This window comes from Primulina huaijiensis, chromosome 5 (assembly GCF_012295235.1).
Source record: "Primulina huaijiensis isolate GDHJ02 chromosome 5, ASM1229523v2, whole genome shotgun sequence".
Taxonomy (NCBI): Eukaryota; Viridiplantae; Streptophyta; class Magnoliopsida; order Lamiales; family Gesneriaceae; genus Primulina; species Primulina huaijiensis.
In genome coordinates, this window is record NC_133310.1 from 3458786 (window position 1) to 3477083 (window position 18298).

The following is an 18298-nucleotide window of genomic DNA, read 5'->3' on the forward strand; positions in this document are numbered from 1 at the left end:
AACACTTTTGTGCTTGGAAATCCGAAGCACGATCAATTTCATGAATCCACTTGATCAATGGAAAATCGACCGATCTCATGCGAACAAATAAATAAAAATGGGTACGAATTTCATTATTCTTGAATTTATAATGTAGTGCTAATTGTTGGGCGTCAAATGTAATGGAAAAATTACATTTGTTGCCATGTAACTTACATATTGTTTTTCATTTTTGATAATGTTATTGGTCAATAGTCTTAGTCCACTAATTTGTATATTTTTATTTTAATACTTTTTAGTCAGATCGCTGACGTAACGTCAGAAAATGATGTCGTGTCACCGAAAAATAACTGACATGGAATTAGATTGAAGTGAAAGCTGAATTTTTTTTTTTACGTCTTTTTTCACACTTTCGATATTATATTAGATATCTTATTCCAACTACACAGTGGTTGTTGCCTAAATCAAGAATTTCATGTAAGTTTTGGATAAAATATTCCCTTCAAGAACAATTAATTATTCTTTGTATCAACGTATGCAACTCAGACGTATATCAATGTGGAAAGAACCTAAATCTTTATTGTATCAGATACCTTATTCTTTTCGCCTTTTAATTTGAAGTTAAGGGTTGTTGGATGGATCTGGAAAATTGAGTCAGATACATTATAAAATATTAAATGCAACGCCTTCGAATTGAAGAATAAAGGCAACATGTAAATCAAGATTCTAATATGAATATATATAGTCATTAAAAACATTTTCTTGCCGATATAAACAATTTTAATATAGTAATTTAAAGAAATAAAAAATATAAACGACTATTTCCGGTTTCAGAATAGAAGAAAAATAATTTTTCATGATTGGAATTTAATTGTGTTAAAATATTAAGAGTTATTATAGCTGATTGATTGATATCATTTCTATATAATTAATAATTAATAACATGTTAAAATATGGCAGTTCTTAACTTTAAAATTGCAATTTCTGCGTAAAAAACAAAAACGTGTTTACATTGTAAATTTGACTCTGAAATGAATATTATCGGAATATTCTTGTTATTTTAATTATAACGAATTATTTATTCCTAGAAATATTTATTTACGCACATATTGGAATGTGTTTTCATATCATTTGATCTCAATTCACTTGGTGCTAAATTACATACCTGATTTCATGTTAGTTTTACTAAAATTTCACTATCCATGCTTTGAAAACATATAAGTACGTTCATTCCAAATGCAATACATGTTGGGAAAAACCCATAAATCGCAGAATCCATAACGCTAAATCATTAAGAATTTGACTGAAAACTTAAGCGGAAGCGTACCTGAAGCCATATTTCTGAATTCTTTTGAACGTGTCTTGATCTTCCAGATCTACGCGTTCTTTCCTTGAGAGAATCCTTTAGTTTTCTCTTCAGAACTATTTTCTTAATGGATGAAAGAATAGTGAAAGTGATAAGTGAGATCTGGGGACCATGTCCCATATATATAGATAATGTTTATCATTATCTTCTGATATTTCTGTTTTAGCCCATCATAAAAATAGAAATTAAACTTATGTCTATACACATTAAAGGCCCACAACCTAATACATTAAAACCCAATACCCGAAACTTTAGTTAATCATTTTATTTTGAGCTTAACTTAATAGACAACTCACCACACATAATTATTCACATATAAGCCCATATAAATAAAATTGATCCAACAATACCGAGATACAATAAATGTATCGATCGAAACAAAAGTAGCTAATGTGTGTTTGAAGCGATTGGACGCAGTCAGGATGATGCAAGAATGCTTAGAAAATCAGATTTTCCTACTATTGAGGATTTGGTCTCCTCGCTGAATATGGTGGGTGACATATTGTCTAAATGCAGAGACTGCTTTTCGCGTTTGGTCTTTGTGAGCTTCATGCCAAAAGATTGATAAGATACGTTTCAAACATGGATGATTATCATCCAAAGTATCTATCGCTTGAAATTCAAATTTTTTAATAAATCTATTCATTTTCTGTTCAGCTTCTAAGAAAGAAGTAACGGGATCTTGTACTCATAATTCAAAGTTTCCTTGCCTATGATTTATGAGGACCGCTACTACAAAGAATGTTACACCATTCGTCATTGATGAGACCTCGTTGAGATAAATGAGCCGGGTAAGGAGCTCCAACGGGTCAAATCAATAATTTATAATGTTTGGGAATTTGAGTGAAGATAATGGCTGCAATAGCACATGCACATAAGAAAAAGAACTCGTGAATGGGCGCCGGAGAGGTGTCCGGCGTAGCCACTCCAATGCTTAAGTCAGCAGATTGAAGATGAGCCAAAATGACGATCTATGTGCGAATATATGTGTGCCAATACTTAGAATTCAGAATGCGTAAATGAGATTAATACCTGCTATTTATAGTAGAAAATGGGTAGGTACCTCGTTTCCCACGCCACCTATTAAGTATGGCAAGTCAACTGCCCATACCATAGCTTCTGATGACTTCTAGGACACTCCAAGCACAAGTGGTTCTGACAGATTAGACGACCTATATCAATCACATTCGAGTGTGGTGCAATTGTCGAGGTGGCCTGGGTAGTAAGGTACCCAGCTGGTTGTGTGAGAACCCGGGCTGTTGGTTGGTCACCTGGGAAGAGGCGCAGTGACCGGGTTCTTGAGGATAATACCCGGCATATTGGCTTTGATTTTGGCTATCCAAGTAATAAACCGGGTTAATGATGACCCGGATCCTTATGGGGGTATCACCACCCATCCCTAAAATAGTCGGGCTAGAGTCTGACTCGCTGTCCCTATTAGTCATATCTGTACTTTTGTTGGAACATAATTCGGAGTGTAAGAGCATTCGGGGCTTCAAATATCCCACAGATGAAATGGGATACCGGGGTCTGATACAACTCGGGCTGAGGATGAGATGTCGGGTCCTCACATCTCTCGGGCTTTAGGTACTGTGTCGTTTAGTATTCTCGAGAAGTCCATAGGGTATCATTTATGACGCATGCGTTTAGCATTAATTTCCTGCCGAAAAAGCGTTTCGTATTCCGAGAATCAGATAAGTCTGACACATCGATATGCGTACACGTCCCTTCACATACCTGTTACAATTTCCTAGACTCATTCTGGTCGTCCGATTTGATCTGGATCAACGGTGGAGATTGATTTCTTCCCCTTATATATAGTAACCCTTAATAGCAAATAATTATCTGAGAAGTATAATGGCAGGTTCAAGTAGTTCGAAGCCTTTTGATATGGCAGAGGGGTTCATGAAAACAGCTCTGGAGGAACGAAAGGCTGAACTGGAGGATGAAGTCTTCCATAAAGTGCTTCGATTCTGGGAAGGGCTGTATGAGCTTGAATCTTCTCAGTATGTAGAGGGAACTCCACTCCTGAGCAGGTGGCTCTTATGAAGAAATATCGCCGGCGCCTCCATATTGCAGACAGTGTGGACATCTTTACTCACGAAGGTGTCTACATGCTGATGCTTAAAAAGGAGGGGAAGATCCTGAAGAATATATCAGATTCAGATAGCTTTTCCAAGACGTCCACCGGAGTTTTAACCAGCTGGGACAAGCCTTATTGAGATCGCGGAAGTCTACACACATGTGCCACTTCCCGGTAGATTTGGGCACTAATACCACATTCGAGAGCCATGTAGGGAATTGAATTTCCCGAATGTGACCGGCTTTCAAAAGCTCTTTTACTTGCTCATTAATAACTTTGTCCTTTTCAGAACCAAAGTGTCTCTTTTTTTGCTTTATCGGTTGAGATCCCGGGAGAATATTCAGTTGGTGCTCCGATATCAGAGGAGAGATCCCCGTCAACTCCTGTTGAGACCAGGCAAAAACATGAATATTAGCTTTTAAACAGTTAAGTAAACTGACCCGGGTGGATACATTGAGATCCCGGGCCACCCGGATCTGCTGGCCTGGTCCAATCTCCACAATTTCCTGCTCCTCTTCTACCACGAAATGCACCTCTCCCTTCTCAACTGATCTTTCACCTACTTCATCAGTTCGGGCCTTCTTCCCTTCCTTCTTAGCTTTGCTCTGATTTACCCGGATAGCTTCTACATAACACTTTCGGGAGGAAGGTTGGTCTCCCCGGACTTCACCCACTCGGGCTCCCACAGGAAACTTTATCTTTTGGTGATAGGTAGATGCTACATCCCTCAGCTCATTCATGGCCGGCCTACCTAGTATGATGTTATAAGATGATGGGGAGTCCACCACAGTGAAAGAAGTCATCACCGTTTTCTTGAGATCCTGGGAGCCCAGGGTTAGTGGTAAGACAATTTCCCTTTCCGGGTAGATCACATGGCCAGCAAAGCCAAAGACGGCAGTTTCCACAGCTTCCAAATGATAACCATGTAAGTCCATCTGCACAAAGACATCTTTAAAAATTACATTTACAGAGCTGCCTGAGTCCATAAAGACTCTCAGAATGTCATAATTTGCCACCCGGGCTTGGATAACCAGGGCATCATTGTGGGGTAGATTCACCCCATTCAAATCCTTTGGGCCAAAACTGATGACCGCCTCGCTTCTCTTCATTCCCTCTACCTCCATACACTCCCTCTTACTCCTCGATTTCCTCGTCCGGTTGGAGTCTCCATCAGTAGAGCCTCCTGATATCATTTTTTTCAACCCCGTAGCAGGGGGTGAATTCTTTTTTGTATCAAGCTCGGGCTCTCTTCTCCTCCCGGGCTCTCCTCTCGGTACATTCCTCATACCTCCTCCCCGGGCGCTGGACCCTGGCTGTGGAGATGTCCATGGCAATCTCGGCCTCTTATTGGCTTGACTTTGTTCCGGGGCGGAAGGGGAGGAATAGTTTCCCTTCAATGTTTTGCAGTCCTCGGTGTTGTGATAACACACCTTATGGAGAGTACAAAATCCTCTTTTCTCAGGCCGGGATAATTGATAGTCCGGGGCCAGATCCCTACTGCACTCATGGACCTCTCTGTCCCGGGCAATCTTAAGAGGCACATGGTGAGAGAAGTGTCCTAGATTATTCCTTCTCTGTCCTTTCTCCTCGGGCCTAGATAACCGGTCTCCTCTTTCTTTCCTTACAGCTTCCCTCTTCTGCTTCTGGGCTTCCTCCATGTTGATGTATTTTTCTGCCCGGGATAATAAGTCCTCAAAATGTCCGGGCACTTTTTTGGTCAACGACTTGAAAAATTCACCCTCCCTCAAGCCTTGTGTGAATGCCGTAGTTTTTGTTTCAGTGGCACATGTGGGGACATCCAAAGCCACTCTGTTGAATCTTCTTATATAAGCCCTTAAGCTCTCTTCCGGGCTCTGCTTGACTTCGAAAAGAATGAAAGCAGTCTTTTTGTACTTTTTGCTGCTGCTAAAATGGTGTGAGAACACCTGTTGAAAGTCCTTGAAGGAATGTATGCTTTGAGGGGACAATCCTTCGAACCATCTCTGGGCTGAATCTACCAGCGTTGTTAGGAACACTTTACACTTTATTCTGTCAGTGTAACAGTGCAGCATGGCCATGTTCTCGAATCTGGCCAAATGTTCCTCAGGGTCTGCGTTGACATCGTAATCTTTTACTTTGGCGGATTTGAAGTTTCCGGGAAGAGGTTCCCGGACGATGATATCAGCAAATGGGCAACCCTTAGCAATAGCTCGAGAAATACTACGACTCTCCAACTGCCCTTTCAGAACCTTCATTTTCTGTCTTAGTTCCAACAACTCCTCAGCCACAGTAGGCGATTTGGATCCAGCACTGGACTCCTCATCCTCTCCTCCTACCTCATCTTCCCTCCTCACTTCTTGCTCCTGCTCCTGCTCTCGCTCCTGTCTGTTCCCGGGTGGGGTAACATGCTGAGAAACTTCTTTCATGGCCATAGCTTTCTTTACGGCATCTGATACAATCTTCTTCAACCCTTCCGGGGTCATGCTGATGAGATTTGGCCCAGTATTATTAACTTCAACTTGTCTCGAAGTTTGCCCTCCATCTCCCTTGACCCGAGAATTATCTTGGTTAGTTCTTCTGGTACGAGCCATATCAACGTCTTGAACTCAAGTTTCCCACAGACGTCGCCAATGATGAGACCTCGTTGAGATAAATGAGCGGGTAAGGAGCTCCAACGGGTCAAATCAATAATTTATTAATTTATAATGTTTGGGAATTTGAGTGAAGATAATGGCTGCAATAGCACCTGCACATAAGAAAAAGAACTCGTGAATAGGCGCCGGAGGGGTGTCCGGCGTAGCCACTCCGATGCTTAAGTCAGCAGGTTGGAGATGAGCCAAAATGACGATCTATGTGCGAATATATATGTTCCCATACTTAGAATTCAGAATGCGTAAATGACATTAATACCTGCTATTTATAGTAAAAAATGGGTACGTACCTCGTTTCCCACGCCACCTATTAAGTATGGCAAGTCAACTGCCCATACCATAGCTTCTGATGACTTCTAGGACACTCCAAGCACAAGTGGTTCTGACAGATTAGACGGCCTGTATCAATCACACTCGAGTGTGGTGCAATTGTCGAGGTGGCCTGGGTAGTAAGGTACCCGGCTGGTTGTGTGAGAGCCCGGGCTGTTGGTTGGTCACCTGGGAAGAGGCGCAGTGACCAGGTTCTTGAGGATAATACCCGGCATATTGGCTTTGATTTGGGCAATCCAAGTAATAAACCGGGTTAATGATGACCCGGATCCTTATGGGGGTATCAGTCATATTATTATATAGACTGAAATATGATATTTAACATCCATTTTCAATAGATTCCCTTGTTACTCATACGATGTTAAGGTAAATTTTGGTTTTTGGAAAATCACCTTTTGAAAACGTATACTAAGGTTTTCCAGATAGATTCCTAGGAAAAAATCTCCATTATATTATTTAATTTTGTCAATTTTTCCACATTTCTTGATAATATTTGCATGTAGTTTACACACACAAGTATATCAAATTGGATACATGACTCAAGTTTAATCTCCCAATGGTCGACCACTGCTATAGTATAATTAATTACCTAATCGGAATATAATCTTATATATTCGTTCACTCAATTTGAAACTTCCCTCGATACTTATTCTTTCACTTTTCTTCCTATAAAACAAGGACCATTTCTGGAATAATGTGTACTGCCATACCAAAACCTTTGTAAAAATTTCAAGTTCTCACAGTAATTAAAAATAATGAAGGTCGAAGGTGAGAAAAGATTTGCATTGTTACTCGCGGTTAACGACTCGGACTATGTGAAGAAAGTGTATGGTGGATACGTCAATGTGTTTGTGGAGGCATTGGGTGATGAAGGGGAGAAATGGGATCTGTTTCGTGTGGTCGATGGCGATTTCCCGTCCGTCGATGATCTTCAGAACTATGATGGATTCGTGGTGAGTGGGAGTCCTCACGATGCTTATGGAGATGATTTCTGGATACTTGAGCTTTGCTTTCTACTGCAAACGTTGTTTGCCATGCAAAAGAAAGTTCTTGGCATTTGTTTTGGTCACCAGGTATAAGTTAATGTTGGAAAAATTATTCTACAAAGTCAATTTTGATTCATCATATACATATACATATATATATAATGATGTCGAATATATATATATTTTAGGTGTTATGCAGAGCTTTGGGTGGGAAAGTTGCAAAATCTAGTAGTGGTTGGGACATTGGAGTTAGAGAAGTGAGCTTCACGCAGGATTTCTACTCATATGGCTTTTCTGATGGTTTGGATGAAATGCCTAGAAATCTTTCTATAATAAAGTGCCATCAAGATGAGGTACATACAAAAAATCTATGGTTCCAACATTCATGTTCTTGTTTTCAGTTCTTTTTTGTGCAATTGGTTAGCTCAAACTCCAGCATGAACGATCTTGAAATTTTGTCGGTTGATTGATCGAATTCGCTGCTAAAATAGGTATGGGAATTACCTATAGGAGCTCAAGTACTCGCATTCTCGGAAAAAACAGGAGTGGAAATGTTTGCATATGGAGAAAACATTGTAGGAATTCAAGGACATCCTGAATACACCAAAGACATACTCGACAACCTCATTGATCGCCTCCTCGCTAACGGTTCCATTGAGGTAATGAAACCTCTAAAGTTGACTTAGGTCACATGCATTGGAGGACAGACCAGGGATGATCAAATACAGGAAACTTTTATGCACTTTTGTTTAAATTGCACGTACCATATTCCGAAGATTTAAGTAGCCCTACCTCATCCTATTCTTCCAATCTTTGTCATCTCTTTTCCAAATTTCTTAATCCATTTTTTAAGTCATTGCTCTAAACTTGAGTTCGAAGCAGTTGTCGTGGTCTCTAATTTGTTCCTATATCTTGTAATGATAATTGTAGAGGAAAGTTGGTGAAGAGGCAAGATTGCAATTGAAGAAGGAGCCAGATAAAACTAACTGGGAAAATATGTGCAAAAGCTTTCTCAAAGGGGAATGGAGTCGATTCCAAATATATTTTTGATGGCATCGTGTTTTTCCTTTCAAATGTTAGTTTTGGATCTGTTGCTTTGTATGTTCTCCTAATGTAAGTTACAATCAGCATACTATACATAAATTTTAGCATGTAACATAAATTTGTGTACAAATAACAATACGCGGGGGGACGAGTTAAAAAAAACGAAGACAAAGCAAAGGAAACAATCTCGATACAGTACAGAAATATGAATGACCAACAATTCTTACTGTACTTCTTTAACAGTAATCATATGTAGTTATTCTTTCAAGTGTTCCTATAATGTAGGAAAATGACAATGGCATGCATGATACAACAACAAAAGAGATCGAAAGTTGGAAAAAGCAACGCTAACGAAACTGGGGCATCAGCATTCTTGCTCGTCTTGTTGATCTTCGACCTTTCAGACCCCATGAAATCTCTACTTTGATTCTCCGTTTAGTCCCAAGATAGCGTCGGCATTTTGAAGCCCTGCAGTGACACTCAACTTCTGTTCCAAATTGTACAAATCTGAGAAAGTAAGCTCTTAGTATTTGCAGATGATGTATGTATAAGGAACTACGGCAGCATAATTTTTAGAATCAAAATCTACATTACCTACAAATCCAGTTTCTTTTTCACATTAAATTTTGGAGCTCTCCAAGCACGTTAGACAATCCAGCACTTTGGAATCACAAGAACCGGAAAGTATAAACTATGCTTGAGCACTTAAGAATTAAGATTTAGTAGGAGTTTATAAAATGTCAGATCCTATGTTTGAAAAACTAAGTTCTCAACTTACTTGAGTTAAATCAGTCTGAAGAGCATATTAAGTTCTTGTTGTGCGTACATGTAAAAGGATTGAGCCAAAGATTTTGCGAGGTTTAAACAAATAAGCTAGTCTGCCTGAGCTCTATAAAGAATCAGGTCACATTAACTTTGATATTCAACGAATTCATCAATACATTTTTAAAAGATTTCCTAGACAACTTTTGAGATGAGCCAAACACCCTCACATGCAATCAGATCATGGCTTCCCCGTTGATTTTTCACACAAGAAACTAGATATGAGAACCAACACATTCAAGATAGAATTAGCTGCTATCAAGCCCAGAAATTTATGTGTTCGGAATATCATTAAGTTGCATTCATATCACAGGAATGCGAGAGAGAAGAAAATCAGCAACCGACTAAAACATACCGGTAATCATATGTAAGCGATTCTCCAACTTGAATAGGTCTTGATGCAAAGACACCAACACGTGTCTCACCATCAACTTGCCTTGTGAAAAAGTAAAAGATAACACGAAGAGATACAATCAGAATTTTCTATGTTTTCATAAGGATACAAATGTAAGGCACCACTCCAAGAAAAAATTAAAGCCTGGAAAACGTAAAAAGACAATGCAGTAGCGATATGGTCTCTATTAACAGGTTTACACCTAAAGTTTGGACCTATTTTTCCAATTACACGCAGAGTTAGAACTATGCAACTTTTTTTCCTTTTCTTGGTCGCAGGGGTGAGTGGGTTGTTTATAGTCCATTGTTTCACAAAAATAAGTTAGGAGGGGAAATACTTACCATATCGATGCACACAGAATTTAAATTCTCTCTTTGATTATAGGAGGCCAGTTATGGTGTAAAGGCATGAAAATCTTAGTGGGATGATTTTACTTACCATTTTTCGAGTAGACAATTGGAGCCGCAGCTGTGGTTTAGAAACCTTGAATAATTTCCCTTAAATGTAGCATCAATTACAAAATCCTTGCTAATTTCACACATGTAAAAGTTTTTAGCATCCTGGTCTTTCATGGCCCACAGCCTTTCTTCGCACATAGCATCGTTAATAACTGAAAGCATTTAGGCCAGATTTAGACTATTAAACCAAATATCAGATTAATTAAAGTCTTGTGTATTTAATATAGAGATGCTAATACTTAAGTTATAACAGGTGAAACAACAAAATTTGAATATTATAATGTCGTAGATCAGACAAGCGATTGTACACTCAGCAAACCGCAGAAAGGAAACTGGAAGAGAAAGTTTGCCATTCTTCATGATGGCCATGCAAACAAATGAAAACGACTTAAACAGTAAGCCCAACTCTAGTTTAAAAAGTTCTCCCATTTAGGCGATAAAATGTTGCAGATTCTTGAAAATCTTAAGAAGTTTGGAACAATATATTTGGATTCTAGAATTGGGTAATGGATATAAATCATACTGTTTTGTCCATGATACAAAAACATTTCTTACCAAAAGAGAATCTGCAACTTCTAGTATTGAGCACATTTAAAGAAATTCATGATCTCAGCTTTCATAGTAAATTAAAAAAAATACGATCCAAACATCCTGAACAAAATATTTCAACTCAAACAACCTTGAACATTTCTCTTAATTTCACATTGGCATGCTTCTATACTTTGGGTCTTTTCCGATATGGATCTAAAAGTTGAGATATGCAAACAATTTTAGCACAACTCATGGCCTAACACCATTCCATTTCAACGCCTGAGGAAAAATCTACTTTTTGCGGGGAAATTATAAAGAACATGAGTCCCAGTTAATCAACTTTTTGTTCAGCAGTTGACAAGTATATTAGACAATAAAGCCTTTGAGGAAGCAGTTTTGCTGCTGCCTAATATTAAATACCCCCTCCCCTGAAAATTAAGTGAACGGCATAATTATTTACCAATATTGTGTATGTCATAGCTATAAAACAGTATAAATTCAGATGATACTGAAGAGTTCTTTTAGCTGAGAATCCAAAATACTCAAACGCTTTTAATAGTAAATAGATTGATATTTGAAAACTACCTTCTCCAACATACTCCACCACAAAATCTCCTTTACAGATAGATTCAGCTGCCACTACACCCCAACCACAGAGTTCTGTCTGCTAAGCAGTATATATACAACATTAATGATGGACCGGGGAGAAAACAACTCATAACCAAATCTGGAAAAAAGAAAATAAGAACATTTGACACAAAAATACCTTGACAAGTTGAATCTTTTTCTCTTTACGAAACGGTCTATTAGCACACTTTTCAGAGCAACGGCATGCTTTTGAGCAGCTGATGGACTGAACCCTTTTAGAAGAATTATTGCATAAGCAAATTACATAATACAGTATAACCAATATCCCAGAAACATCCATAGATGATGAGATCCACGAAATAGTATTAAATGGTAAATATCTGTAGGCAACACAAGTGGAATAGACGGACGATAAAAATGACAACAAAAAACAGAATAAACAAAGTCCTTGGAAAATTTTACAGCATATAAAAAATAATGCATTGCTGTAAACTGATACTAGACCAAAAGGTTAATTCAAGTTATTATGATCTTGTTATATCTATAATCAAATATGACCATACTTAAGAAGTTAACTAGGAAACTTTAATTGCAAAATGATGCTATATTTGATGCAAGCATCAATTCTATTCGGTTACACAGTGATCTTACAAGAATGGTTACAATTACTTAATCCAACATTAATATAACTTCTTCTACTTGTTACATATTATTGGACTATGTAAAAGTTATGAAAACTTTCTTCTAAACAATACAATCTCATTCAGAAATTTTAAAATAAGAAACACGATACACACAATGTGGGTGATGAATGAAATTTGTGCAACTCCATTGTCTCATTAAACTTAAGGAGCGCCTCGACTAATGAGAAAACTTGAATTTCTATTGGTTCATTAATTACTGAAACAGAAACGGTGCTCTTGAGACACGATAAGCGACTATTGTAAACAAAGTGTTTTAATGGACAGTGGGCGTTACTGAGGCAAAGGCTTGCAGGGGATATGCATGCCAAAGTATTGAAAAAGCCTCTTGCAATATTTATTGGGAGTAAAAGAATATGCTGAGGGGAGTTAAGTTTACAAACTGAAAATATAGATGTCGGTTAAAAACAAATGAATATTTAGGTGCAATCATTGTGAAGATTTTGATGGGAAATAATGATAAAGTGTTGGGAATATATTCAAACTGTTATCAAACAGCACAATTGTTCAGAGCACATCATGACATGCTCTGTGAGTAAGGAATAAGTTTTCTAAAACCATAGTCCGCGATAAAAAAATTCATGATCACTGAAAATCTGACCTGCATACACAAGCCTCGGAGCATTGAGTAGAGCTGCAACTTGTGCATCCAGTATCAGTACCAACATTTTGGTGCTTTCTCTTAAAAAGGTACACATCTATATATAGTTAAGAAAGAATGAAAAAGAGCTACTATAGGTGTCATAATTGTAGCTTGTTGAGATAATCAAATCAAGCAGAATGATGAATTAGCTTTATCCGTGATTTCACATGGGGTAGTTAAATTTCAAAACAGAGCATTTGTTATTATTAGGTGAGGTGTTAGGAAAGAAACCAAAATGTAAAGGATACTTCGCTTGATGTGCACATAAGGAGGTGGCTCCAATTTATTTTCCCTCTGATCTTTCCAGTTTATGTCAATTTTGAACTCTTCAGGAACATGAGGAAGAGGCAAGAAAGTGAATATATCCTGGAAAGGCAGTAAAAAGTTACTGAGTGGATCCATAACAAAGAGAACTAAATCTAGCCACGGGATAAACAAACCAATTCCATCTCAAAGGAAGGAGTAAACCTTTATGAACATCATATACATTCAAGTAATGTAGTTTTAAATCAAGAATCTGATTTCATCTATATCAACCAGTAAAATAGATAAAGAATCAAAATCTAACCTCAATATTATTAGCTGGAACTTCACGCTGCATCATAAACAAGATAAGGAATCCTGTCAGCCATGTCTTTAATTAAAAATAATAACAGACCATAAAGCTTCCAAAATATAGATGTTGCTAAGGAACTCGTGATATAAATGTGCTTAGATCTTGATATAATGATCAAGGTCATTTACTGAAATGACCACATGTATATCGATCTTAAATTTATCATATGGTTAAGATCATGCGCCAGCCCAATAACAATACAACTGTCACCAAAGAAAAATACATTTAACAAAAAAATTATCTAAGTGCTGATTTTTCAGACACGTGGACCAATGTCTAGCTTCTACTAAAAGGATGCTAATACAGAAAAATATATGATTTATGCAACCAAACTTTTGAGAACAACGATCAATAAAAATATATCATATTCCACAACCTTTTAAGTTGTTGACATTATGCAGAGAAACAAATCAGCAAGGACGATAGAAGTTTATAGCGAATCATCCTACATTTGGCTTCATTTATGCTTTGAGCTCATAAAAAAGGAACATATTGCAGATTTTCTTGCAGCACAAGGACAATCGCTTAACAATTCGCTCTTTGTTACATCAACACGAATACGGAGACAAATCACGCTTGATACGATTAGGAGACGCAAGTATGGTAAAAAATATGAATTTTGTTACAAATGAATATTAATCACGTCATTAAGACAAAATTATAAATTTATAAGAAAATGTAAAATAACCTGGTTAAGAAAGCAATAAACATGCTCTTTTGATAAGTAAATATGCAACCTGATTATCACATATCACATCAATTACATGGGTATTACACGGCCAAAAGTATTTACATTACATTTTATGCTATAAAAATTTAGACACGATTTAAAATGCGAACTCATTTCGAGAAATATACAGACTGCGGAAGCGTGAGTACATTATTTTTTAAGTGTATGCGCATCGTAAACTGCTAAATATAGAGTTGGCTTCAATGAAGATGTTTCGTACACTATGATCCTTTCAAGTTGTTGGTAAAAGATGTATCCAACAATAGTCTAAACAGGGTTAAACATATATTTAAAATTTTATCTATTGATTCTTAAAATATATCATTTAAGACTTTTCTCAAATTACTTTGAACACAACTCAGAACAAATTTTAGGCAACACTTTTATTCACCTAATGATGCTCATATATAATCGTGAAATTACACATACATAGAATTGTAGCTCATCACTAAGAATTGGCTCAAGATATGTGAAGATCACTCTGACAACATTATGATAGTTTTGCCTTTTTTGGTTTTTTATGAGATTAGGATAATATGCTGCTAATATAAATGGGAAACATTAGATAGCTATTTTCTCTTTTCAAAGAAAACTAGCAAGGTTTACATCTTATATTTATTTTCTAGGGATCTACAGCTCTCATTGTAGACCTGCAGGTATGTGCATGTCCCCATGTGCTACATGGAGGTCCTACATACTTGGCAACTATAATGAGAAATGACGACGGCAAATTAAGAAAAATATGGATGTCCCAAAGAATTCTATTTAACTCCATGTATCAAAACAATCTTAGATATTACAATAAATATAAATGCATTTAATATGCACTAGGCCACTAGCTAAGATAATGCTCCAAGAAATCACATTTCATGGGAATCTAGATACATTAAGATCCTTGGATGGTGTTTCCTGCAAAAGTACAAAAGACAGTAGAAGTGTTTAAAGGTTTCCGTGAAAAAAATAAGATGAAAAAGGTTCATCACAGGCGATAACATCAGATGAGAAACAGTTAGCCCATAATTGTTTCTTAGCAGAATTAAATGTATGCATAAACTAAAATATCAAGTACACAGTGACGGAGGCAAATAAGAATGTAACACCCAGATAAACTAAATACGTATCATCCAGTGTTACTTTCCTGGGAATGAAATATCAATAAATGTCCAAGGCCTTCATATATATGAAATTATCCAAAACTTGACTCAAGGCATGGATGAATTATAGCATGTTGTTGAAAGAAATAGTCAACGCAGGTTTGTAAGGCTTTGTTTGTGGCTCAAGTAGGCCCCTGTCACACTATGAACCGAGAGAAGTGGGGCCACAACCATAAATCTAGGCAAGGAGCTCTTCCAGAGTATAGTTTACTCTTACAATCACATATTAAAATGATTAGCATAGTGCCATAAAGAAACTCATTGAAACCACTACTAAATGGTTCCAAACTTCTTACCGGTCATTTGGGATGCTACATTTCAGTTTCTTCTTGTTCGGGGACATAGTAAGTATTTTAATGAAATTTTTCTGTAACGATGAAATATATAATCCTTTTAAATCTATTTAAATGAAAATTATCATAAACATGAATTATTCATATTGATCCATTGACCCTCCAACTTATTGATATTATATTTTTTATAAATGTCGTCCCAATTTTGAGTATAAACTTTCATTAAAAGATGAGGGAGTGGTGTAGCATGAATGTAAACGATGTCACTTTCTAAGCGCTTATTTTTTCAGGAAATGTGTATGATAGTATAATGACGGGACAATATCTTAATTACTTTTCAATACAATTCTTGGCGAAAAAATCATGTCTCGGAGTTCTAAGATGATGAAACTTGTGAATGAGAGACTGGGTGACTGCTACCAACCTTTAACGTTGAAATATGGCAATCAATGCCGAGGACTGCATATTTTATTTCTTATAATATGTTGGAACTAAGATACACAAAAACAGTCACTTCCTGAGCATGGCAGGCATCTCCAAGAACTAAAAAGGGAGCTTAAACTTTTATAGACTAACTAATTGAGCAAAACTTAAAGAACAATCAGAAAAGAAAGGAACTGCAATGTTAGACAATGTCCTGCAGTAAGATTGCCCAAGTGGCCGAGTCTAGAGACATCGAACATATAAACTCAGCCAACATCACCAAACTATCGGAAAATGGTAGTTATTAGCTAAAAAGTCATCGCAAGTAACATGTTCACAGCTATCAAAACAAACCATGTCTCCACATAACCAAATCATTTTTTGCCTAGTTATATGACCATATGCGACATTTTTTTGCAAAGGACTACAATTTTGACCAATGTAAGGAACTCTAAATACTATAGAGAAATAGGAAAAGGACAGCGTGTGAAGAAAGCAATCGACCTTCATTTCCAAACGCCAATCAGAAGGATGTCTCCAACATATTGCTTTTCCTGGTCGATCTGGAAAATGGAACACATTTTCTGGAAATGGTGAACACTTATCATGTGATGCTATTGGACATACTACGCATCGCCATATATGATTCCTTTGCTTACACAGAAAGCATGCCTGATCAAGAAAGAAATGCAATGAATTATCTACTTCACTATCCACACTGTAATAACATACATGATACTCTTAATGAAATATTGCAGCCGCCAGAAAAAGGAAGCCTGGCATATTCTTGATGAAATATTGCAGCCGCCAGAAAAAGGAAGGCTGGTAAAATCACAAACCTGCAAATGCTTACCAGTATACGGTTCATATTCATACTAAATAACAGGAAAAAATGAAAAAGAAAAAAAAATTGACAGTGACAAAACTCCAGTTATAAAGAAACTATTAGCACTCATGAGTGCTTCAACGGAATTTAAAAGATCCTTACGATTAAATCAACATCTGAACAAAAAATTAAACCAGTAACAATCAGGTTGAGATCGGTATCAACACTACTAATTTGATATATATTACTTAACTATGATTAGATTTTGGTTTGCCACACTAAAACTTACATGTTGAGGGCACTTGAATTGCTTTGAAGATGAGAACCCAAGACTTTCCCTCGCACATGTTAGGTGAAAAACTCCTTGGCAACCACGAACTGAGCACGAGACTTTCTCCTCGGGGTAGACTAAATTCTGGCAAACACGGCATTTGGCCTGAGACAGATCAAACTCGATTAATAATATAATTTACACCTGTAATGAATATTAAGCTTTATCATATGAAATAAATTCCCGGGCATGTCATTTGTACAATTGATAATGACTTCTTGAGTTGATAGCTGTCTGTATTGTAGAGTAGCTGCACTATCAGGCATACAAGGCTCGAATAATATTACTCAATTCAAATCTTGGTCTCAATTTATTGTTGACCTCCGGCAGAGTGTCCTTGCTGTTATTTCAATACCATAAAGAAGTTTTGTTCGCAAAATGGTAAATCCTTTTGAAACGGAATGGAAAAAAAAATTTTAAAAAAAATTAGCAAATAAACTACAGTCGCAAAAGAAAATTTAATCCAAATTTCAAAAATCACACAAATTTGAAACACTGATCCAAGCCCATGAACTTAAAACCCCCATAGTGGAATGTGAAGAATGATCGATTCAGATATTTAAAAAAAATTCAAAAACTGACATGGATATGACAAATATATTTTAATATAATTTAAAAGGAGGTAAAATTAGAAGGTACCAATAAATTGGGGGGAACAATAATTTTAAGCATCCCAATTCCCACAAACAAATTAACATCGCAAAACTGCTATCCATCACAAGAAACAGCTAAGATATTTCACAAACTCACCGGAGTTCATAAATACACCTCAAAACAGTCTGTCGACGTTATCAAATCTTTAAGCATGAAACTCTCCACCGGCCCAATTAAAATTAAAAAGGGAAAAAAAATAAACCCAAGAAAAATCACAGCACAAAAAAAAAAGCCATGTAAATTGGAGAAATCAAATTACCAATGGAGGCGCGCCAACAAGAAAGGGCAAGGAACACTTGAATTCAGCAACTCCTTGCTCCATCTTCCTCTTTCGCCAGTCTTCAATGTGCTTCGCAGTGGTGGGCCCCACCCTGCATGCATTCAAATACTCTCGCTCTCCTCCCCGTCTGCGTTCCCCAGATTCTCGGACCGCCTCCCTTTTGCTATCATCGATGGGTTCCACCAATTGGGTGTGCCCCAACTCAATCGTGGAGTCCACACGCTGCACCTGGCATAGCTCCATCGTTGCAGACAAATTCAGTTCCGAAACGAGCTTGATTTCTGGGAGCGGAGAGTTGGATGATAAAGATGGCTGGTTTAAGCCGAGGAAATTTGCAAGGTCCGGCATCTTTTACCGATTAGAGAATGGAAAATGAGTGTTCGTATGAGTGGGAAAACTTGAAGCGGGAACATAAAATTTACAATATTGCCAAATG

The 18298-nt window shown here is 37.2% G+C and overlaps 2 protein-coding genes across 3 annotated transcripts; one reads left to right on the forward strand and one right to left on the reverse strand.

The window, feature by feature from the left end:
* The first annotated feature begins 7081 nt into the window (after positions 1 to 7081).
* Positions 7082 to 8531, forward strand: LOC140976386 (gamma-glutamyl peptidase 5-like). The gene is made up of 4 exons (XM_073440500.1): positions 7082 to 7461; positions 7563 to 7727; positions 7866 to 8033; positions 8305 to 8531. The coding sequence occupies exons 1-4, from the start codon at positions 7144 to 7146 to the stop codon at positions 8422 to 8424; spliced, it is 771 nt and encodes a 256-aa protein (XP_073296601.1). The 5' UTR covers positions 7082 to 7143; the 3' UTR covers positions 8425 to 8531.
* Positions 8532 to 8696: 165 nt separating this feature from the next.
* LOC140976385 (histone-lysine N-methyltransferase ASHR3) lies at positions 8697 to 18279 on the reverse strand. Of its 2 annotated transcripts, none has more exons than XM_073440499.1 (11): positions 17842 to 18279; positions 16887 to 17033; positions 16276 to 16443; positions 13124 to 13150; positions 12804 to 12921; positions 12514 to 12610; positions 11390 to 11483; positions 11209 to 11287; positions 10073 to 10244; positions 9596 to 9676; positions 8697 to 8925 (listed from the first exon to the last, which is right to left on the reverse strand). In XM_073440499.1, the coding sequence occupies exons 1-11, from the start codon at positions 18208 to 18210 to the stop codon at positions 8766 to 8768; spliced, it is 1512 nt and encodes a 503-aa protein (XP_073296600.1). In that variant the 5' UTR covers positions 18211 to 18279; the 3' UTR covers positions 8697 to 8765. The 2 variants fall into 2 exon arrangements, 1 of the variants encoding a protein (XP_073296600.1); XR_012175208.1 differs by having other exon boundaries at positions 8909 to 8925; positions 9596 to 9671.
* Between the last annotated feature and the right edge of the window lie 19 nt (positions 18280 to 18298).